General features: G+C 43.9%; 1 protein-coding gene across 1 annotated transcript in view; it reads right to left on the bottom strand.

Moving 5' to 3' along the window:
- Positions 1–23,552, bottom strand: part of LOC134910100 (complement C3-like) — a 465,863-nt gene that overhangs the window by 25,682 nt on the left and 416,629 nt on the right. The window contains exons 35-39 of the mRNA XM_063917765.1: positions 20,835–20,921; positions 20,656–20,761; positions 7,095–7,184; positions 4,031–4,108; positions 1,162–1,245 (exon numbers count right to left, since the gene is read on the bottom strand). Coding sequence (XP_063773835.1) covers positions 1,162–1,245; positions 4,031–4,108; positions 7,095–7,184; positions 20,656–20,761; positions 20,835–20,921 — 445 coding nt within the window. The remainder of the gene's footprint in view (positions 1–1,161; positions 1,246–4,030; positions 4,109–7,094; positions 7,185–20,655; positions 20,762–20,834; positions 20,922–23,552) is intronic.

The following is a 23,552-nucleotide window of genomic DNA, read 5'->3' as shown; positions in this document are numbered from 1 at the left end:
GGGGGATGGGGGGGTGGGGGGTTTGTTTACACTTTCCCAGCGGCTGCCATTGTCTGCAGCTACTAGGTGGGGGGTCCTGCCATGCTGACCAATCAGCAATGATCAGCAACACAACAACACTGAGGGCAGGGTGCACGGAGGCAGAGGGTCTCTCTAACAGCAGCAGCGGAGGGAAGTTTCCCTTCCCTGCAGCTGCTAACACTGTCTGGTCACATCCTGAGTGACCAGGTCAGATAAAACACTTGCTGGTATGGAAGATCTGATGCGACCATGCTAGGCAAGTGGTAAACTATTATATGTAACTATTATATACTGTATGATTTAATGCAGTGGTGAATTTCCCGTTAGGCATGTGAAGCACATGCCTAGGGCCGGCACTTGGACACAAATTTCATTACTGGCGTCTCAAAATGATCAGTTACTACTAAATATTTTCACTGTAATGTAGTGTACACAATCTTGAGTGGAGTGTGAACAGGTAGGACATGGGCAGGCTGCCCTAGGGCTACGTACACACTAGTACTATGTGCTCCCCATGCCATATTGTATACAATTTTGCGACATACGATATCGGGCATACACACTACTGTATATGATAAAATAACAAGATAAGATGAAATTATATCTTATGGGGCTAAGGGAGCACAACCAGAAGAAGAAGGGGGAGGAGGGTCCAGGCTGACGTCAACGCCCTAAAATCGTACGGTTGTATGTACAGAATACAAAAAAGCTCATGATATTGCACCATCAAGTCTGCATGCAGGTTAGATGTTGGATATCCACGGGAGCGCGCATCATATGATAAAATATGTGTACACACTATGTGATATTGTATGCAATCATACAATATCAGCAATACTGTATGCCATATCTCAGTGTGTATGCAGCTTAAGTGTCCTACTGTAGTAAAAATGTACAAATAATTAAAAGTAAATGCAATGTCAAAACTCGTGTATTGTTTTATTTTTGGGTTATATTACACTAAACTACCAATAGCCAAAATTAAGGTTTATAGTTAAAAAATAAAATAATAAAGTAGGACAGCAGGGGTAGCCCATACTGTTGTGCCTAGGGGGATCCCTAACCCCAAAATACACCCCATGTTTAATTTTATAATGACTCAAAACTAGATTATAAAGTAATATATTTATTAGCATTTACCTTCCTTGATAACATCCAGGATGGTGACATTGTAGTAGTCGTAGCTTGCTTTTCGCTCTGATTGTGTCAGATGAACCCTAAAAACTAAATAAAATAATATATATATATATATGTATATTTATCATTGACTCTTTCAGATGCGGATGTCTGTTTGTGCTGAAGAGGATGTAGGAATAAAAAAAAAAAGAAGGAAACCATGGGAAACCTTTCTTTTCAAAAAGACTAATAAACTTATAGACTATGGGGGGGTATCCAATTAGCCACTGTAATTTACCGCTGCTAATTGATTTCCTGGGGCTATCCTATTAGCCCCGACAGCCAGCACTTAGACCTGACGTTATTTTTTTCATCCCTATCAATGCACGCATGCTGTTCAATAATAAACCAAGTTGGGCTCTGTAGGAGGCTCCAACAATATATGCTGACAGATTGGTTATTATACTATTAAATCACAGGATGCACACCAGGTCATTATATTTGTAGTGTAGACTTCTTGGATGCCTTTAAGAAAGTCATTGATGAGCCCGGATGAGTAACATCTGAAGCTTTGACCATTTTGCACCTGAAAGGGAACCAATCCATAGGCCAATATTCTTTTCTCAACTGGCACCAATTATGTGCCAAACATCAGCCCCTCTTAGAAGTAGATGCCTCAACAGATAGAGTTGGGTCTGAAACAGCCAGAGAGTAGTACTGCTTTGGTTTCTTTTCCCGCAGGTTTTTATGCTGTCGGTGACATAGAACTGATGGCACCTGATGGAAGATACAATGAGCCAGGCACAGGATGCAAACTGATATTGGCCCCGGTCAGGTGACTAAAGGGCCAGGAGTGAACCCAAGTGCAGTGGCCATGGATCTTATAAGCCATTACCGACTCCAGAAATGAGAAGATTTTAGTGTTTGGCAGCCTTATACCGCTTTTATACTAAAATAACGGGTCACACTCAGGAGCTGTACATGGGTGCTTCCTAGGTGCGACCCATCAAGAGATCCCTTTTAGAAAGCGGCCAGACCCGTCATATTGCCGGGTTGGTGATGTCACCACCGACATGTGTGGAGGCGGCACTTGGAGAAGAAATTATCTCCAAGCGCCGCCTCTTTATGCAGTGAATGGAACTCGGGTCACATCGACACGGATAACCCGTTTACACTGCACTGCGACACGGTTCCTTCCCAGGACCAACCCTGCAAGCTGGGTTGGATTCCCGGTAACTGGACCCAGGTTAACCCTTTTACACTGAGCCACTTCCGGGTTATCCCAGCAATAACCCGGGTTTTAGTGGCGGTGTAAAATAGGTATAAGTGTCAATCCCAAAGTCCCAGCGCACTAGTCTGCAGTCTGGTCAGCCTATCGATTCATCAGGTGATTATTTCGGAAGTAAGTTTTGGAGCTATGCTTTCCTAGTGCATTAGGGTGGAAGAGCTTCCACTTCTATTCCTGAGTTGGAAATTACTGTCAGATGAGTAGATGCATGTTTGTACATCAAGTAGGTGACTAATAAGCTGATGTATACGTATTGAGCAGAAGGCTTGATTCATCGCTCTACGGTATTGCACAGACGCAGGGAAGAGGCTGTGCAGTACAGTATGTTACAGCTCTATATCCTAATACAACAGGTGGCATCTGGGATAAATAAACGCACCCTGCCTGCTCCTGTCATTCGTTGATGCATCCATGGCCCATCGGTAACCTTCAGGGTACTCAGGATTGCCATTTCAGATTCACAGGCCTGTAAATCTACATCAGAAGAGGCAGACACTGGCATCAGAACTCACAAAACAGAGACAAAACACCTCCTTTTTGTGCCATGGATCCAGTCGTCCGCACCCTCCACGCCCCCAAATGTCCTTAGCCTATCAACCAGACTGGGGCTTAGGGAGCACTGTGTGCGTGAACTTAGGACCTGTTATAAACATATATAGAATGGGTCTTGTACATGTGCAGTTCCGCCATAATTGGACTTGTACGCAAACCATCAGATACAAGTCTGAATCGGGCCTTATTCAGATTTTTTAGCAAACCAAAAAAGCACACTAATGGTTGCTCTGCAGGTGGGGCAGATGTAACGTACAGAGATTTAGGTTTGGGTGGGGTGTGTTCAAACTGAAATCCAAATTGCAGTGTAAAAACAAAGCAGTCAGTATTCACCCTGCACAGAAACAAAATAACCCACCCAAATCTAACTCTCTGCACGTTACATCTACCCACCTGCAGTGCACCATGGCTTTGCCCATTAGTGTACATTTTTGGTTTGCTAACAAACTTGCACACCCCCATGCCCAGAGATTTTCGCACAGCAGCAATCTGGCCTGAACTGTGCCAGCGCATGGCAGACAGCCGACGGCTGTCTTAGCCCAGCGATCGCCTCTGCCTGATTGACAGGCGGAGGCAGTTGATTTAATGGGCGGGCCGGCGGCATTTAGCCGCCATGTAGGGGGCGTGGTCCGGGCAGCGTAGGTGTGCCCGGACAGTTGCGGGCCTGCGGCGGCTGCGTGATGTCACACGCAGCCGCGGTGGCTGCGTGATGTCACACGCAGCTGCTGCGTCCTGGGCAGCTACTCTTACAGTACAAAAGCATAGCCGCAGTGCGATGCTTTGTACTTGTGCGCGGGGGTCGGCCCTGACATGTGGGGCAGACTAGCCCTGTGCTGGGCGTCCCCCCGCATGTCAGGGAAGCTGATCGTAGATGTGCTAAATTTAGCACATCTACGATCAGGTATGAATCACCCTCACAGTGCAGTAACACAGTGCAGCTTGGCCACCATTCAACACTGTGCAAAGTTCATATAATAAGTTACCATGAGGAATAATAACAAATATTGTCAAACAGAAGTGTTTTCACACATAAATGAAAGAAAAGCAACATACCAAAGTCTATTCCCTCTGAACATGCTTTTTGTTTTAAACTGTTGGCATCCGTCCTTTTGGCCAGGGTTCCACACAAACCTAAATGTAATAGATAACATACCAGGTTTGTCATACATTATAGCAATTCTCATATTGAGTATATATAGTTTATATAAAGAAAAAAGAAAAAAAGTGTAAATAAGATAAAATAGATTTGCATTTCAGCATTTGAAAAACTACTGTCAGAATCTGTAGTTTCTGCAACGATTTTTCTGCTGAAGTAAAATTAAATCATCCATAGACTGCTTTGTAAGCATCAGATGGAGAATGCAAAAAAAAAAAAAACACAGTCATAGGGGGGTATGCAATTAGCGCCGATCATTTCGGAGCTAATGAATTCTCCCCACTGAGTATTCAATTGCGGGCTGTTTTCGTGTTTTGAAGGCATTTTCGTATTTTGCACCTTTTTTTAAAGTGATTTTAAAGTAATTGGCTCCTAATGGTCAAAATTGGCCTCAAATTAACTGATGCACATTTTTTCCGCCCCTGATGCATTTTTCGTCTTATTAATCCCCATTCGCCCTAAAAATAGTAATAATCTCAGTTTTTCACCTAGGCGAAAAAAATGGAGCTTGTTGCATACCCCCTCCCCCATAAACTGTTCCCAAACTGGTACATTTCCATTTTGGAAGGTAGGTAGGATGCCAACGGTGTCCATCCCGACAGTCACAATACCAGCTCTGGAATCCCGGTGGCCAAAATACCAATGGATCCCGCTGATGAGTATTAGGGTTAGTCACTAGGGTGAGAGTTAGTCTGCGAGGGGGAGTTGATTAGGCTGTGGGAGGGGATGGTTAGGGATAGGCTGTGGGAGGTGATGATTAGGGTTAGGCTGTGGGAGGGGATGGTTAGGGATAGACTGTGGGAGGGGAGGGTTAGGGTTAGGCTGCGGGAGGGGACGGTTAGGGATAGGCTGCGGGAGGGGACGTTAGGGTTAGTCTGTGGGAGGAGATGGTTTGGGTTAGGCTGTGGGAGGGGATGGTTAGGGTTAGGCTGTGGGAGGGGACGGTTAGGGTTAGGCTGTGGGAGGGGACGGTTAGGGTTAGTCTGTGGGAGGAGACGGTTAGGGTTAGGCTGTGGGAGGGGATGGTTAGGGTTAGTCTGTGGGAGGGGATGGTTAGGGTTACAATACTATAATTTGTCAGGATTTTGAACATCGGGATTCTGCTGCTGGAATTGTGACCATCAGGATGGTCACCATCGGAGTATTTTTGTTACTTATACAAAGTACACCTGTACGGCATAAATCCATCACTAATAGGGGTTCCTGAATTTTATGGAATGATGTCAATTACCTGGAATTGCTAATACTTGAGGGAACTGAAGTGAGTTCATCATTCACTGAGAAACTAAGGTTAACTCTACAAAAAGTATATCTTAAAATAATATTTGTTGAAATTTGGCTTGTCAATATTTTCTTCTTTTTTTTTATAGGTAGTTCAGCAAATGTTATCTCCATAGTGATATGTACTACATTGTGACGCAGAGTCGGTTGGTCATAGCACTGCAATCAGCAGAACATAGGTGGTCATTCCGAGTTGTTCGCTTGTTGCCGATTTCGCTATGCTGCGATTTGTTGCTAATTGCGCATGCGCAAGGCACGCAGGGTGCATGCGCTTAGTTATTTAACTAAAAACGTAGCAGTTTTGCTGCGGATCCTGCGGCGCTTTTCAGTCGCACTGCTGATTGGTGAGTGATTGACAGGAAAGGGGCGTTTCTGGGTGGTAACTGAGCGTTTTCCGGGAATGTGCTAAAAAACGCAGGCGTGTCAGGGAAAAAAAACGGGAGTGTCTGGAGAAACGGGGGAGTGGCTGGCCGAACGCAGGGTGCGTTTGTGACGTCAAACCAGGAATTGAACGGACTGAGCTGATCGCAATCTGTGAGTAGGTCTGGAGCTACTCAGAAACTGCAAAGAATTATTTATTAGCAATTCTGCTAATCTTTCATTCGCTATTCTGCTAAACTAAGATACACTCCCAGAGGGCGGCGGCCTAGCGTGTGCAATGCTGCTAAAAGCAGCTAGTGAGCGAACAACTCGGAATGAGGGCCATAGATCACACTGGAGGCTGAAAGTGCTCTATGTGAAGTGACCTGCTTTGGTTGTTTCTATTCTTCTGCATGCACATAATACCTTTATTGTTCTAAACGGAATTGTATCTAGTTATTGCATGTTGACATACTATATATTATTTTTCAAACTCATCTCTCAAGAAGAGGTGTGTCTGGGATCAAAAATTGTCAGAGGGCACATAATTCTTATGGGTGGCCCTGTGCGGTATCCGGACTCCAGGTCGACAACAAAAAGGTCGACACACCTTAGGTCGACGCCAATTGGTCGACACACCTTAGGTCGACATGGGCAAAAGGTCGACAGGAACAAGGTCGACGTGGAAAAAGGTCGACATGCATTTTTCACAATTTTTTTCTTTTTTGGAACCTTTTCATACTTAACGATCTACGTGGACTACGATTGGAATGGTAATCTGTGCCGAGCGAAGCGGAGCAGAGCGAAGGCACCATGCCCGAAGCATGGCGAGCGAAGCGAGCCATGCGAGGGGACGCGGTGCACTAATTGGGGTTCCCGGTCACTCTACGAAGAAAACGACACCCAAAAAACAAAAAACTCATGTCCATGTCGACCTTTTGTCCATGTCGACCTAAGGTGTGTCGGCCAATTGGCGTCAACCTATGGCGTGTCGACCTTTTTGTTGTCGACCTGGAGTCCCAGACCCGCCCTGTGCATACAGTAGCTGTGACTTACACTGCTTTATTTAATGAAAGTCCCCATCTGCTTTTGTTTAATCTCCCTACCCAACAATTGTACTGCTGAATGGGTACTGACCCAGTTTGTGATGCCACTGTGGATAGATCTTTCTTTATTACCTACTTTCACAGTACATTTTGGTGCTCTCAATGATAGTTTACAACATTCTGATTAACTGTACCACTCCATGGCAGTTATACTTTAACATCTTCAATTTTGTCAGTCAGTTAAATATACAGCTGATTGCCAATTCAATTTCACCTGTAGCACACTTGCATGAAGACCCCCTGCAGAGTTTCCTTAAATGTCCACTCTCTTCAGGCAAGTTATAAAAAGTGCTGCACTGTTTTTCTGCATAAAAACATAAAGTTACACATGATATGTACATTTCCTCCAGGTCTGCCAATGACGTTGCAGGTATTATCACAAACTGCTGTACAGTGCACTTTAAATATTTGCAGTTTTTACAGAAGTTCAACAAGATACATATGATGTAAATAAATGGTCATTTTTAGAAATGATTTACCTAATTTAACATAAAAATAAGTACATATTCTTTGATAATTTTAGACTTTATGCTATTTTTGCTAGGTTTATTTAATTATATTCTCTGTAGCAGTTTTATATATAAATATTTGTGTTACACATTTGTCTTATCTGGAAATCTCTGTGCTATTTGCTTACATCAGGCATGTCCAAACTGAGGCCCTCCAGCTGTTGTGAAACTACATATCCCAGCATGCCCTGACACAGGTTTGCTGTCAGAGAATGCTAAAGCTGTGTCAGGGTATGCTGGGATGTGTAGTTTCTCAATAGCTGGAGGGCCGCAGTTTGGACATGCCTGGCTTACATAGTAGTTTTATACTGTCTTTTATGTCTTTCATACTGTCTTTCGGTGTAAGCAATTGGCTAAGTCTCAGAAGTAGAACATACTGTTGGTGAAAATTTCCATGACCTTGCCACTTTAATTAAGAGATGTTACTGCTGCCCTTCAGAAATCTGATGCACTGCTTTGGGACAAACGTGATGACCTGGAGAACAGGTCACGCAGAAAGAGTGGTTGGGTTCCCTGAATCCCTGCGTGGCCCTGCTTTGTACCATTTTTTTCAAGAATACTCTCCTTGAGTTATTAGAAGTGCAGGATGCCTGTGCTGATATGGTTGTTGAACGCACTCACAGAACTGGGGCTCCTAGAGCTGCTACTGCATCCAAACCTCGTGTTGTGCTTTTCAGATGCCTTAACTTTTTTTATATAAGGAAGCCTTGTGGGCAGCCTCACGCCATAAATGAGACATTGAATGGAACACTGATAGGCTCCTTATATTTCAAGATTACTCCCCAGAACTTACCAGGGCCAGGAAAGCATTCTCTCCCATGTGTTCCAAACTGGTTCAGGCTGGACGTAAATTTGCTCTGCTCGACCCCACCCGCCTCCGAATTTTCAATGGCAATTCCTTTAAAGATTTTTCCACTCCAGATGATGCTGGGTCCTACCTAACTGAACTCTCCTCCTCTGTGACACCACTGGGTTGACTTATTTAATGCTGCTGTTACTTTTGCCTTTATCTATATGTGATGAAATATTCTGCCCAACCTGCCTTTTAAGTTTGTGCCATGATCTGGGATGTTTATTTACTTGCTACCTCTTCACTACATTGTTAGTTGTTTTTTCTATGGACCCTGGATGGCTGGCTGGCTGCATGATGACTGTTCTCACTATTTCCTAATCTACGCTGCTGCACCTGCTCCGGCCTGCCCTGCATTACCTGATTACGTGAGGTTTTCATGTATTATGTGTCTTATGTTTCTATTATCTTTTCATGACCACATTTTTTCTTATTTTCTTGTTTGCAATATTGCTGTTTAGGGCTAGGTGCACACCTACTCCTTCTCCTTTCAGTTGCTATATATATATATTTGTTCTCCGTGAAGTTCAATTTTCAATTATGCTACTGAGGACTCCTCCTGATTCCTCCTTATGTCTATATTTCTGTTGCTTTTTGTTTATCTGTCTTCCCCTCACCCTCCCTCCCTCCATGTGTTTTCCCTTCCCCTACCTCTTTTCTCTATTTTGGATGGTTTGTATTTGTATCTCCCACTGCCTGAGGATTGAGTGTGCTCCCGGGTCCACTGGCTGGCCATGGATCTCGGCCCACACTTGTTCTCTCAAATTTTGTCATGACCTTATATAAAATAGGCTCCTGTAATGTTGGAGGCATTCATTCCCCTATTAAGTGGGAAAAAATCCTCCATTATTTAAACAAACTCTGGCTGGATTTGCTTTTTATGCAGGAGACGCACTTACTTCTTCCTGAATCTAACAAATTAAATACGCTTGGTTGGGTGGTGGTGGCTGCTGCCCCCTATAATTCCAAAGCATGTGGAGTTTTGATTTTGGCTAAATGTAACCTCCAGCTGGATGCTGTTTCTTCCTATATAGACCCAGGGGGCAGATTTCTCATTGCAGAAGTAAATATTTGTGATGTCCATTATGTATTGTGCACTGTGTATGCGCCAAATGCGTATTCAAAAATATTTTACCGCTCACTGATGACAAAACTTTATCCCTATATCTCCCCACCCATAATATTTGGAGGTGATTTTAATATCATTGCATCTTGGTATATGAACACCACATCCACTGCTTTATATAGGGCTCCACCTAAACTGCGAATCCCTTATATCACAGTACAACTCTTGCTTACTGATGTTTGGAGGGCCTTTCATCCCACAGAGAGGGAATTCACCTGTCTCTCGGCTGCTCACAACACCCTGTCTCGGATAGACTATTTACTGCTCTCTAATACACTAATTCCTAACATTATTGTCTCTGATATTGAACCTATGTGTCTTTCTGACCACTCTTTACTGTGGACTTCTTTTTCTTCCACTCTAGATGTGGGCTCTTTATAACTTTGGTGTTTTCCTACTGATTTTGCTTCTTCTTTAGGCTTTCGCAACAAACTTGGAACTTTTTGGGAGGCGTTCAGACTGGATAATCTTGATTCTGCAGATTCTGACCCTTTGATGTTCTGACAGGCTTCAAAAGCTGTCATCCGTGGTCGCATAATAGATTATGTTTCCCGTAGAAAGACGGAATTTGCATCTCAATTCAAACTTGTTCAAAGCAACCTGACTGAGGCCTACCAAGCCTACAAAAGGCATCCATCCCCTACCTCTAAGCGGTTTTTTAACCAGTCAAAACTTCATTTTGATACTCTCTTATCCTCTATGGGGGCTAAGCATACCTTTCACAAACAACATAGATTTTATAAATTTGGAAATAAAACTGTCCGCTTGCTCTCTAATCTTCTAAAAGGCTCCAACCCCCTTCCTTTATAAAATCATTACGACATTCTAATGGTTCTCTTATTTCTTCTTCCAGGGACATTGCCCGTGTTCTTCATCAATTTTACTCGGATACCTATGATCAGCCAGTGATTGATGAACGAGCTAAGCAGTGCTTCTGGACCAATCTTACTTTGCCTGTCTTGAACGCTGACGCGACTGACTCTTTATGCTCTCCTATTACTGCCCAAGAAGTTGAGGCTGATATCAAAGCCCTCAAGCCGCTGAAATCCCCTGGACCGGATGTTTTTTCCAGAGAGTTTTATAAGATACTGGCCCCTAGGCTGACTGAGTCTCTGGTGTCGGTTTTCAATACAATTTTATCCTCTTATAAAATACCTCAATATTTTACTGATGCTCTTATTAGATTGGTCCCCAAGCCAGGTAGAGACCCCCATATCCCTGGTTCTTGCAGGCCGATTTCACTTTTGAATGTCGACTACAAGCTCTTTACTAAAATTCTGGCCAATAGAATCAAAGTTCTTCTCCCTGCCATTATTCATGGCAGGTTTTATTATGGGACGCCATTTGCTACGGATCATTTATACCTCATCAAACTCACGCATTCTCTGTAATGGTTCTTTGTCTGATCCTGTTAATCTATATAGGGGTACTAGACAGGGATGTCCATTGTCTCCCCTATTTTTTGCCATAGCCATAGAGCCCCTTGCTACTGCCCTGTATACTCTTTCTCCATTTTGAGGAATTAAGATAGCTAATCATGCTCTTAAGGTAGCCCTTTTTGCAGACGATATGATTTTATTTTTATTTCAACCGTTATTGTCCATTCCTCCTATTATGCAGACTATAGCTTCTTTCAGGTCTTTTGCAGGCTATCATGTCAATACCACCAAGTCTGAACTCCTCCCTCTCACTTCCTCTGCTTATTCTCTTTCTTCTTCTCCGATTCTTTCCCAATTCCATTTTAATTCTACCAAACTCAAATATCTTGGCATTTTTATCCCTGCTAAATAATCGGATATATACTCCACTAATGTACACCCTGTCATCTCTAAGATCACCCAACTTCTTGCTTCTTGGGCCACCCTGCCACTATCCCTGCTTGGACTGTTGCTATCCTGAAAAGTATTGTTTTTCCTAAACTCTCATATGTACTACAGATGATACCTATGAAATTGTCTAAAACAGACCTAGCATGTGTGATAACCTATTTACAAAATGTCTATGTGATGCTAAGAAACCTCGTATTGCATTGCATAAGTTTAGGCTCCGACATGAGGATGGTGGCATGGCTGTCTCTGACCTTTTAGCCTTTTCTCGGGCTGTAGCTTTTCGCTATATTTCTGACTGGTTACTCTCTAAATCCACTTATACAAATTTTCACATTGAACAGGCGTTGGCCTCCCCCTTTGATTTTGAAGCTCTACTCCATTCCCCCAAATCTGCCTTCCCAGCTGCTTTTTTTTCTGATATGCTGTTCTGGGATACGTATTTGGCATGGTGGGCCATTAATAAGGCTTGCGCAGAAATTCATTGCATTCTAAATGATTCCTTTTTGTGGTAACCCATGCTTTTTGCATCCCTGGGATAACATTAAGTTCTTTCATTGGCCCAGGGGGCCGTCTTTTGTCTTTTAGTGAGTTGGAGTTTAAGTATGCCCTTCATAGGAATGAGTTTTAAATGTATCTTCAGGTTCGTCACTTTATACATTCTCTTCCATTACCTTTTGATGTGTCTTTGGATATTGATCCGCTCACACCTTTAATATGTTTGATCTCATTAAGATCTTTCAAGACTAATATGGTTTATTGGGACCTAGATCCTTCTAAAGCTGATACCTGGTGGCGCACCATTGTTTCCAGCTGGTTGACACCGGTACTACTTACTGACTTACTGGGTGATCTTCCCCACATTTTAAAGGCCCTTCATTCGGCTCAACTGCGGAAATACATTTGAAATTTTTATATCGTGTCTACATTACCCCTGGTCAACGGAAGCATATGGTGCCTACCGAACCTGGGTCCTGCCCTAAGTGTAAGGCCCTTCATGCTCTATTATATCATAATTGGTGGCAATGTCCAAAGATACTCAAGTTTTGGAACAAGGTACTCTGATTTATTAATACTACATTTGGCGTTAGGTTGCCTCTCAATCCCAAGGCGATTTAAGGTCTTCAATTTCGGGAGTGAGGTTTGTTACCGAAACATTGCAACATTGTACCTCTGTTGTATGTCCTTCTGACTTGTGCAAAGAAATTAATATTGACTAACTGGATAAAAAGGTACCCCCCTCGACTTGATACTCTACTTTTAGCTCTTAGTCGCACAATGTATTTTGAACGTCTCGCCACCTTACCGGATCTTGAAAGGAATGTCCTACATTTTTACTAGAGATGAGCGGGTTCGGTTTCTCTGAATCCGAACCCGCCAGAACTTCATGTTTTTTTTCACGGGTCCGAGCGACTCGGATCTTCCCGCCTTGCTCGGTTAACCCGAGCGCGCCCGAACGTCATCATGACGCTGTCGGATTCTCGCGAGGCTCGGATTCTATCGCGAGACTCGGATTCTATATAAGGAGCCGCGCGTCGCCGCCATTTTCACACGTGCATTGAGATTGATAGGGAGAGGACGTGGCTGGCGTCCTCTCCATTTAGATTATAAGAGACTGAGAGAGATTTACTGGAGCTGACTAGGAGGAGTACTGTTACTGTAGAAGTGTAGAGACTGAGTGGAGAGAGTTTACTAGTGAGGACAGTGCAGTTTACTTTATAATCCGTTCTCTGCCTGAAAAAAGCGATACACAGCACACAGTGACTCAGTCACATACCATATCTGTGTGCACTGCTCAGGCTCAGGCCAGTGTGCTGCATCATCTATTATCTATATATAATATTATATATATCTGTCTGACTGCTCAGCTCACACAGCTTATAATTGTGGGGGAGACTGGGGAGCACTACTGCAGTGCCAGTTATAGGTTATAGCAGGAGCCAGGAGTACATAATATTATATTAAAATTAAACAGTGCACACTTTTGCTGCAGGAGTGCCACTGCCAGTGTGACTAGTGACCAGTGACCTGACCACCAGTATATATAATATTAGTAGTATACTATCTCTTTATCAACCAGTCTATATTAGCAGCAGACACAGTACAGTGCGGTAGTTCACGGCTGTGGCTACCTCTGTGTCGGCACTCGGCAGCCCGTCCATAATTGTATATACCACCTAACCGTGGTTTTTTTTTCTTTCTTTATAGTCATACTAGTTACGAGTATACTATCTCTTTATCAACCAGTCTATATTAGCAGCAGACACAGTACAGTGCGGTAGTTCACGGCTGTGGCTACCTCTGTGTCGGCACTCGGCAGCCCGTCCATAATTGTATATACCACCTAACCGTGGTTTTTTTTTCTTTCTTTATACATACATACTAGTTACGAGTATACTATCTCTTTATCAACCAGTCTATATATTAGCAGCAGACACAGTACAGTGCGGTAGTTCACGGCTGTGGCTACCTCTGTGTCGGCACTCGGCAGCCCGTCCATAATTGTATATACCACCTAACCGTGGTTTTTTTTTCTTTCTTTATACATACATACTAGTTACGAGTATACTATCTCTTTATCAACCAGTCTATATATTAGCAGCAGACACAGTACAGTGCGGTAGTTCACGGCTGTGGCTACCTCTGTGTCGGCACTCGGCAGCCCGTCCATAATTGTATATACCACCTAACCGTGGTTTTTTTTTCTTTCTTTATACATACATACTAGTTACGAGTATACTATCTCTTTATCAACCAGTCTATATATTAGCAGCAGACACAGTACAGTGCGGTAGTTCACGGCTGTGGCTACCTCTGTGTCGGCACTCGGCAGCCCGTCCATAATTGTATATACCACCTAACCGTGGTTTTTTTTTCTTTCTTTATACATACATACTAGTTACGAGTATACTATCTCTTTATCAACCAGTCTATATATTAGCAGCAGACACAGTACAGTGCGGTAGTTCACGGCTGTGGCTACCTCTGTGTCGGCACTCGGCAGCCCGTCCATAATTGTATATACCACCTAACTGTGTTTTTTTTTTCTTTCTTTATACATACATACTAGTTACGAGTATACTATCTCTTTATCAACCAGTCTATATATTAGCAGCAGACACAGTACAGTGCGGTAGTTCACGGCTGTGGCTACCTCTGTGTCGGCACTCGGCAGCCCGTCCATAATTGTATATACCACCTAACCGTGTTTTTTTTTTCTTTCTTTATACATACATCCTAGTTACGAGTATACTATCTCTTTATCAACCAGTCTATATATTAGCAGCAGACACAGTACAGTGCGGTAGTTCACGGCTGTGGCTACCTCTGTGTCGGCACTCGGCAGCCCGTCCATAATTGTATACTAGTATCCAATCCATCCATCTCCATTGTTTACCTGAGGTGCCTTTTAGTTGTGCCTATTAAAATATGGAGAACAAAAATGTTGAGGTTCCAAAATTAGGGAAAGATCAAGATCCACTTCCACCTCGTGCTGAAGCTGCTGCCACTAGTCATGGCCGAGACGATGAAATGCCAGCAACGTCGTCTGCCAAGGCCGATGCCCAATGTCATAGTACAGAGCATGTCAAATCCAAAACACCAAATATCAGTAAAAAAAGGACTCCAAAACCTAAAATAAAATTGTCGGAGGAGAAGCGTAAACTTGCCAATATGCCATTTACCACACGGAGTGGCAAGGAACGGCTGAGGCCCTGGCCTATGTTCATGGCTAGTGGTTCAGCTTCACATGAGGATGGAAGCACTCAGCCTCTCGCTAGAAAAATGAAAAGACTCAAGCTGGCAAAAGCAGCACAGCAAAGAACTGTGCATTCTTCGAAATCCCAAATCCACAAGGAGAGTCCAATTGTGTCGGTTGCGATGCCTGACCTTCCCAACACTGGACGTGAAGAGCATGCGCCTTCCACCATTTGCACGCCCCCTGCAAGTGCTGGAAGGAGCACCCGCAGTCCAGTTCCTGATAGTCAGATTGAAGATGTCAGTGTTGAAGTACACCAGGATGAGGAGGATATGGGTGTTGCTGGCGCTGGGGAGGAAATTGACCAGGAGGATTCTGATGGTGAGGTGGTTTGTTTAAGTCAGGCACCCGGGGAGACACCTGTTGTCCGTGGGAGGAATATGGCCGTTGACATGCCAGGTGAAAATACCAAAAAAATCAGCTCTTCGGTGTGGAGGTATTTCACCAGAAATGCGGACAACAGGTGTCAAGCCATGTGTTCCCTTTGTCAAGCTGTAATAAGTAGGGGTAAGGACGTTAACCACCTCGGAACATCCTCCCTTATACGTCACCTGCAGCGCATTCATAATAAGTCAGTGACAAGTTCAAAAACTTTGGGTGACAGCGGAAGCAGTCCACTGACCAGTAAATCCCTTCCTCTTGTAACCAAGCTCACGCAAACCACCCCACCAACTCCCTCAGTGTCAATTTCCTCCTTCCCCAGGAATGCCAATAGTCCTGCAGGCCATGTCACTGGCAATTCTGACGAGTCCTCTCCTGCCTGGGATTCCTCCGATGCATCCTTGCGTGTAACGCCTACTGCTGCTGGCGCTGCTGTTGTTGCCGCTGGGAGTCGATGGTCATCCCAGAGGGGAAGTCGTAAGCCCACTTGTACTACTTCCAGTAAGCAATTGACTGTTCAACAGTCCTTTGCGAGGAAGATGAAATATCACAGCAGTCATCCTACTGCAAAGCGGATAACTGAGGCCTTGACAACTATGTTGGTGTTAGACGTGCGTCCGGTATCCGCCGTTAGTTCACAGGGAACTAGACAATTTATTGAGGCAGTGTGCCCCCGTTACCAAATACCATCTAGGTTCCACTTCTCTAGGCAGGCGATACCGAGAATGTACACGGACGTCAGAAAAAGACTCACCAGTGTCCTAAAAAATGCAGTTGTACCCAATGTCCACTTAACCACGGACATGTGGACAAGTGGAGCAGGGCAGGGTCAGGACTATATGACTGTGACAGCCCACTGGGTAGATGTATGGACTCCCGCCGCAAGAACAGCAGCGGCGGCACCAGTAGCAGCATCTCGCAAACGCCAACTCTTTCCTAGGCAGGCTACGCTTTGTATCACCGCTTTCCAGAATACGCACACAGCTGAAAACCTCTTACGGCAACTGAGGAAGATCATCGCGGAATGGCTTACCCCAATTGGACTCTCCTGTGGATTTGTGGCATCGGACAACGCCAGCAATATTGTGTGTGCATTAAATATGGGCAAATTCCAGCACGTCCCATGTTTTGCACATACCTTGAATTTGGTGGTGCAGAATTTTTTAAAAAACGACAGGGGCGTGCAAGAGATGCTGTCGGTGGCCAGAAAAATTGTGGGACACTTTCGGCGTACAGGCACCACGTACAGAAGACTGGAGCACCACCAAAAACTACTGAACCTGCCCTGCCATCATCTGAAGCAAGAAGTGGTAACGAGGTGGAATTCAACCCTCTATATGCTTCAGAGGTTGGAGGAGCAGCAAAAGGCCATTCAAGCCTATACAATTGAGCACGATATAGGAGGTGGAATGCACCTGTCTCAAGTGCAGTGGAGAATGATTTCAACGTTGTGCAAGGTTCTGATGCCCTTTGAACTTGCCACACGTGAAGTCAGTTCAGACACTGCCAGCCTGAGTCAGGTCATTCCCCTCATCAGGCTTTTGCAGAAGAAGCTGGAGGCATTGAAGAAGGAGCTAAAAGGGAGCGATTCCGCTAGGCATGTGGGACTTGTGGATGCAGCCCTTAATTCGCTTAACAAGGATTCACGGGTGGTCAATCTGTTGAAATCAGAGCACTACATTTTGGCCACCGTGCTCGATCCTAGATTTAAAGCCTACCTTGGATCTCTCTTTCCGGCAGACACAAGTCTGCTGGGGTTGAAAGACCTGCTGGTGAGAAAATTGTCAAGTCAAGCGGAACGCGACCTGTCAACATCTCCTCCTTCACATTCTCCCGCAACTGGGGGTGCGAGGAAAAGGCTCAGAATTCCGAGCCCACCCGCTGGCGGTGATGCAGGGCAGTCTGGAGCGACTGCTGATGCTGACATCTGGTCCGGACTGAAGGACCTGACAACGATTACGGACATGTCGTCTACTGTCACTGCATATGATTCTCTCAACATTGATAGAATGGTGGAGGATTATATGAGTGACCGCATCCAAGTAGGCACGTCACACAGTCCGTACTTATACTGGCAGGAAAAAGAGGCAATTTGGAGGCCCTTGCACAAACTGGCTTTATTCTACCTAAGTTGCCCTCCCACAAGTGTGTACTCCGAAAGAGTGTTTAGTGCCGCCGCTCACCTTGTCAGCAATCGGCGTACGAGGTTACATCCAGAAAATGTGGAGAAGATGATGTTCATTAAAATGAATTATAATCAATTCCTCCGCGGAGACATTGACCAGCAGCAATTGCCTCCACAAAGTACACAGGGAGCTGAGATGGTGGATTCCAGTGGGGGACGAATTGATAATCTGTGAGGAGGGGGATGTACACGGTGATATATCGGAGGGTGAAGATGAGGTGGACATCTTGCCTCTGTAGAGCCAGTTTGTGCAAGGAGAGATTAATTGCTTCTTTTTTGGGGGGGGTCCAAACCAACCCGTCATATCAGTCACAGTCGTGTGGCAGACCCTGTCACTGAAATGATGGGTTGGTTAAAGTGTGCATGTCCTGTTTTGTTTATACAACATAAGGGTGGGTGGGAGGGCCCAAGGACAATTCCATCTTGCACCTCTTTTTTCTTTTCTTTTTCTTTGCATCATGTGCTGATTGGGGAGGGTTTTTTGGAAGGGACATCCTGCGTGACACTGCAGTGCCACTCCTAGATGGGCCCGGTGTTTGTGTCGGCCACTAGGGTCGCTAATCTTACTCACACAGTCAGCTACCTCATTGCGCCTCTTTTTTTCTTTGCGTCATGTGCTGTTTGGGGAGGGTTTTTTGGAAGGGACATCCTGCGTGACACTGCAGTGCCACTCCTAGATGGGCCCGGTGTTTGTGTCGGCCACTAGGGTCGCTAATCTTACTCACACAGCTACCTCATTGCGCCTCTTTTTTTCTTTGCGTCATGTGCTGTTTGGGGAGGGTTTTTTGGAAGGGACATCCTGCGTGACACTGCAGTGCCACTCCTAGATGGGCCCGGTGTTTGTGTCGGCCACTAGGGTCGCTAATCTTACTCACACAGCTACCTCATTGCGCCTCTTTTTTTCTTTGCGTCATGTGCTGTTTGGGGAGGGTTTTTTGGAAGGGCCATCCTGCGTGACACTGCAGTGACACTCCTAGATGGGCCCGGTGTTTGTGTCGGCCACTAGGGTCGCTAATCTTACTCACACAGCTACCTCATTGCGCCTCTTTTTTTCTTTGCGTCATGTGCTGTTTGGGGAGGGTTTTTTGGAAGGGACATCCTGCGTGACACTGCAGTGCCACTCCTAGATGGGCCCGGTGTTTGTGTCGGCCACTAGGGTCGCTTATCTTACTCACACAGCGACCTCGGTGCAAATTTTAGGACTAAAAATAATATTGTGAGGTGTGAGGTATTCAGAATAGACTGAAAATGAGTGTAAATTATGGTTTTTGAGGTTAATAATACTTTGGGATCAAAATGACCCCCAAATTCTATGATTTAAGCTGTTTTTTAGTGTTTTTTGAAAAAAACACCCGAATCCAAAACACACCCGAATCCGACAAAAAAAATTCGGTGAGGTTTTGCCAAAACGCGTTCGAACCCAAAACACGGCCGCGGAACCGAACCCAAAATCAAAACACAAAACCCGAAAAATTTCAGGCGCTCATCTCTAATTTTTACAAAAAATAGGGCCCCTATATAGAGACTTTGGATGACTCTCACCAACAACATGTCTTACGCATTTTTGAGTCAACCAATTCCTTTCTGTATAGACGACTTTATTCTGCTTATTTATTTCCGGTACGTGAGGCAACTCCAGGGTCTTGGTGTCCTCCTGCATTTTTATATTGCTTGTGGTTTCTTATGATAGTTACCCTCTTATGACTGGGAATATTTCTACCTCTTTCCCCTTCCCTCCTTTCCTTTCCCCCCATGTCTTATCTACTGTGTCTCTTTGTTTTTGTTTTTGTATTGTCTGGGCATCTTTTTGATATTGCTGTGGCTCTTCCTACCCCTTTTTCTATTTATATTATTGAGTGTGAATTTTTGCCACCCTTTTTATTAAGAGATTTCTGTTTCTATAACTCTTGCTGAAGATTGTTATTACCTGTCTATTTTTTGTGGATGGCATTTACACTGTATTTTGTATTTACAACGGGCAATTGGAACTGTGTTTGTTTCTCTGCTCTTCTCGTTGTTCTTTGTTGTTCTCAAGAAAAATTAAATAAATATATATTTTTTTAAAAGGCTTTGTTCCTGCAATATTGCTCCTTGAACTGTTGGTATTTTTCAGAGTTCACATTGTAAAGTGCACACAAAATGTTGGCGCTTATGCCTGTATGGCAGCCCAAATATTGTGACAAATTAAAGTAGGCTTAACTCATAGGCAAATGCAGAGGGGGTTTCCAGTTGCCTGGAAACCCTCCTTTACTAGCCTGGCGATTGGTTGATATCATGACCACAATAGCAGTTTTACTTAATACAATTTTATCAGAGCTGTGGCCACAACTGTGGCTTGCTGTGATCGCTGGCCCTTTATATGTCTGAAGTATTAAATATGTTGCATTTTCTATGAGGCTTGTTAAGTGCTTATCTTGGGCTGGCCACACTCGCTTTAAAATCAAGCATTTGGAAATCCCCCTCTAAAAATCACGTGTACGCGAGTCTTTTTTTGATCATTATCTAGGTGTTCTTTTACTTTGAACGAGATGAATCACCAATATAGGTAAATAATATGTTTAAAACGTTTGACACATAGTTATTGCTGTTAGCACCATCAAGTCTTGTTAGATTAGTGTTGGTGGCATACCATACTTGGTAGTTAGCATAGTTCCCTTGTGGGTTGTTGCAACGTATATCTCAGTGAGTAGCCCTATGCAATGTTACATACTGTACATGTCTTGTTGGACCTCGCATCTATGTGAGTAATGTGACTCTTCCGTGCATCCCACTAGATCTACAGTAGTATTGAATATCTTTAACAGTTCACAGCTGTCAGAGAGGACGTCTGTGCTGCACCTCAACCATTATGTGCTTCACAAATGGATTATTCAATTTTCATAACTGACAAACAGAACGAGCTGTAGACTTCACAAGAAAAGTAAAATACTGTATTAGTAATGTGTAGCCATGCTCATCTTACTGCGATACGGCATGTTGCATATCTTTATGCTGCATGGCGTGCCAGGCTGTGAATATTTGCAGCCAGCAATTGCTCCATTAAATCCTTTACGAATGCAACAAGCCATGTTGCAGCATGCTGCATCACAGCAAAGATAAGCATGGCTACATCTTATAAGGGAAAAAGAGTGTATGTATTACCAAGGTCATAATACTCATATATGGAAATGTCAGCTGGCTGCAGAAGTCCCACTTGAAAATTCTTATGGATCCTGAAGCCAATAACAAGATCTTCATCATTTGGAACCTGCAGTGCGATGGCCAAAATGTTACAATAATAGTAGATAGTGATATTTCATATAAAGGAATCTTACTTTTACCTTTGTCAGGTAGAGTGTGACTGTTCCATTGAATAAGGATTGTTGTGTTTCATACTTCATGATATAATTTTCAACACTACTTGCCAACTAAAATCAATAGAAAAAAAATTTAAACAGCAAGTTTTCCACTATAAAGTCCGAGCAGATGTTCAAAATATCACAGGGCAAAGGCGGGTGGTCTTCTGTTTGCCGGCTGCCGGGTTGCCGACGACCAGCATACCGGCACCGGAATCCCGACCGCCAGCATACCGACAGCTTTTCTCCCTCTGGGGGCGTCCACGACCACCCTGGAGGGAGAATAGATAGCATGCGCGCGTAGTGCGCCACCGTGCCCACAAGGGGCTCATTTGCGCTTGCCCAGCTGTCGGTATGCCGGGGGTCGGGATTCCGGAGCCGGTATGCTGGTCGCCGGGAGCCTGGCCGCCGGCATACCCTACTACACCCGGAAAAGACAATTAGCCAATTTAAATAAATAATACAAATGATGGTATGTATCTGGTATAAATTAAGCTGTATACGTGAGAAATATGATTTATTATGGCTATTTTCTAGTTCTATCTAGTGATAGAAGTGAAGAATTAGAGCTGCTAGTATGGAAATGTGAAATGTATGGCCTGGGGCTGATCACTTTAGGGCATCAATGAAGATGAGACACTTTTTCATACTAAAAAAAGTTACTTGCCAGTTTTAGTGAATCATTCTTTGTGAGTCAGATCAAACTATAATTCACATGACCAGACAAACCGTGAATTTAGAAATCTGCATCCAATATTATTCAACTACAGGGAATTGACATAGATTAAAGTTTACATTTTATCTAGGCTATGACATTCAGGAGACTGCTTCATTTCCTCTCCAATCCATTAACAAGGAAGCCAGAGACAACAGACACCAGTTTCCAGAGTCAGTAAGTTTGACCCAGGGCCCAGGTTTAACATTTGACCTAGGGTCCAGGTCCATCATGTGCCACTGAAGACTGATCTACTAACATCCAATAAAAGATTTTAGAGCAACTTTTTTTAACGAGGCATTTGAAAAGTTGACTAGCATGAATATCGATTGTCTTCTAGATCATTTCCCTTCAAGTTAGGAACTACTATAAGGAACTATTACTCTGCCTCTAGAAACGCTGTAATACAAGACTTGTTTGACTTTAGATTTCTCTTGATGTTGAATTTTTCTAGTAGAATGGGAAGAAAACCAATTAACCAGAAATTTTAGAAGGGACAAGTAAAAAATGTTAGAAAGCCGTAAAGAAGCTGGTAATTTAACATAAAGGCAATAAAGCAAGATGCTAAACTCATTCTGGGAACTCAAAGGGGGAATTCAAATATGTGCTGGTCGGATTTGCCTGGTGAATCCACTCGACACTGCCACTCTTTTCAAGTGGTGGGGATCTTGCTCAAAAAGTGCTCGCTATCCCATAGGGTAGCAGGCACAAATCGGGCATTCAGCCAGCCGGGTGAAGGGGGCGAATCAGGCTGCAGTTGCCGGCATTTAAATGCTGTGGCAATGGCAATTCACCCCCTTCACCCATAACTGAATTACTCCCAAAGTCTCAGTTAAAAGGTAGGAACAATACAACTTTTCTCTGGCAGGGTCCACAGGTTATCCACAGGATAACATTGGGATATGATGAAGCGACAGCGGATTTGCACCAATCGGTCAAAGCTTATCGGCCTCCCAGCATGCAATGGGCCCATCCATATATCCCGGCCTCCTGGCTCAGGCAAATCAGTTTTTTGTTTGGTGCGGCAGGAGCCAGACCATGGTCAGAGGGCTGGTTTTTTTTTAGCAGCCCTAAGCTTTCTTATTTTATTTTTATAGTCTTACTATTTTTTCTTGAGTGATCTTTTTAAAAAACCTTCTTATACGTACCTAAGAAAGAGTCACTCCAACAACTCTCCGCCGGGTTACGACAACACTTACTCACGGGTACAGTGCTGTTTCGGCGGGCGTCTGTGTCGGATATACTAGCAGATCCAGCAGACATTACCAGGCTGTGGCCAGAACACGGGGAGAAGGTAAGGCATTGGTTCCACTTAGAAGGGGAATACGGACACAGCAGCACTGTTTTGGGAGGAGACTACCAAACAGTCGCTGGTGCGGCTGCCACCTCAGGTACACTGGCACTAGACCTTAGGGATCAGAGGCTCCAGGAATAGTATGAGGCCGTGATCCCTAGGGTTGATGTCAGCAGTGGGGAGTCAGACACTCTTCATGAACTCATCTGTATAGATAACTAAGCTCCTTTTCTGATACAGGAGTCACAATTGTGTTCTGCTCAGAATATCCAAAGTTCCTGAGAAACATCTTTGTGACAAAGTGACAATTTTTTGACACTCTTGGATCTGAAAGAGATGTATATTAGCAATTCCCATATCAACAGCGTGCTAACACAAGACATACTGAGACTTGTCAAAAATGTGCCTACAGGTTTATTTCTCCTTCAACTGGGTAAATTAACTTATATACCTTAGGAGTACTCTCATGGTAATATACAGTCTGCAAATCCAGAATTTCAAACCCATATCAGGACTGATAAAACCATCCACGAGAATTTCATTATTTTCATCTTTGGCTTATTCAAGTCACAAATTGTTTTTGTTTCTTTTTTAAATTATGTTTTGACACTTTTATGCTTCACATTTGTGGAAATACAATTCTTTGGTTCTACAACGTACAGTTTATATAGATCACCATTAAAAGTTATGTTTT

This window comes from Pseudophryne corroboree, chromosome 1, assembly GCF_028390025.1.
Source record: "Pseudophryne corroboree isolate aPseCor3 chromosome 1, aPseCor3.hap2, whole genome shotgun sequence".
NCBI classification, from domain to species: Eukaryota; Metazoa; Chordata; class Amphibia; order Anura; family Myobatrachidae; genus Pseudophryne; species Pseudophryne corroboree.
This window is presented reverse-complemented; position numbering and strand designations above follow the sequence as displayed.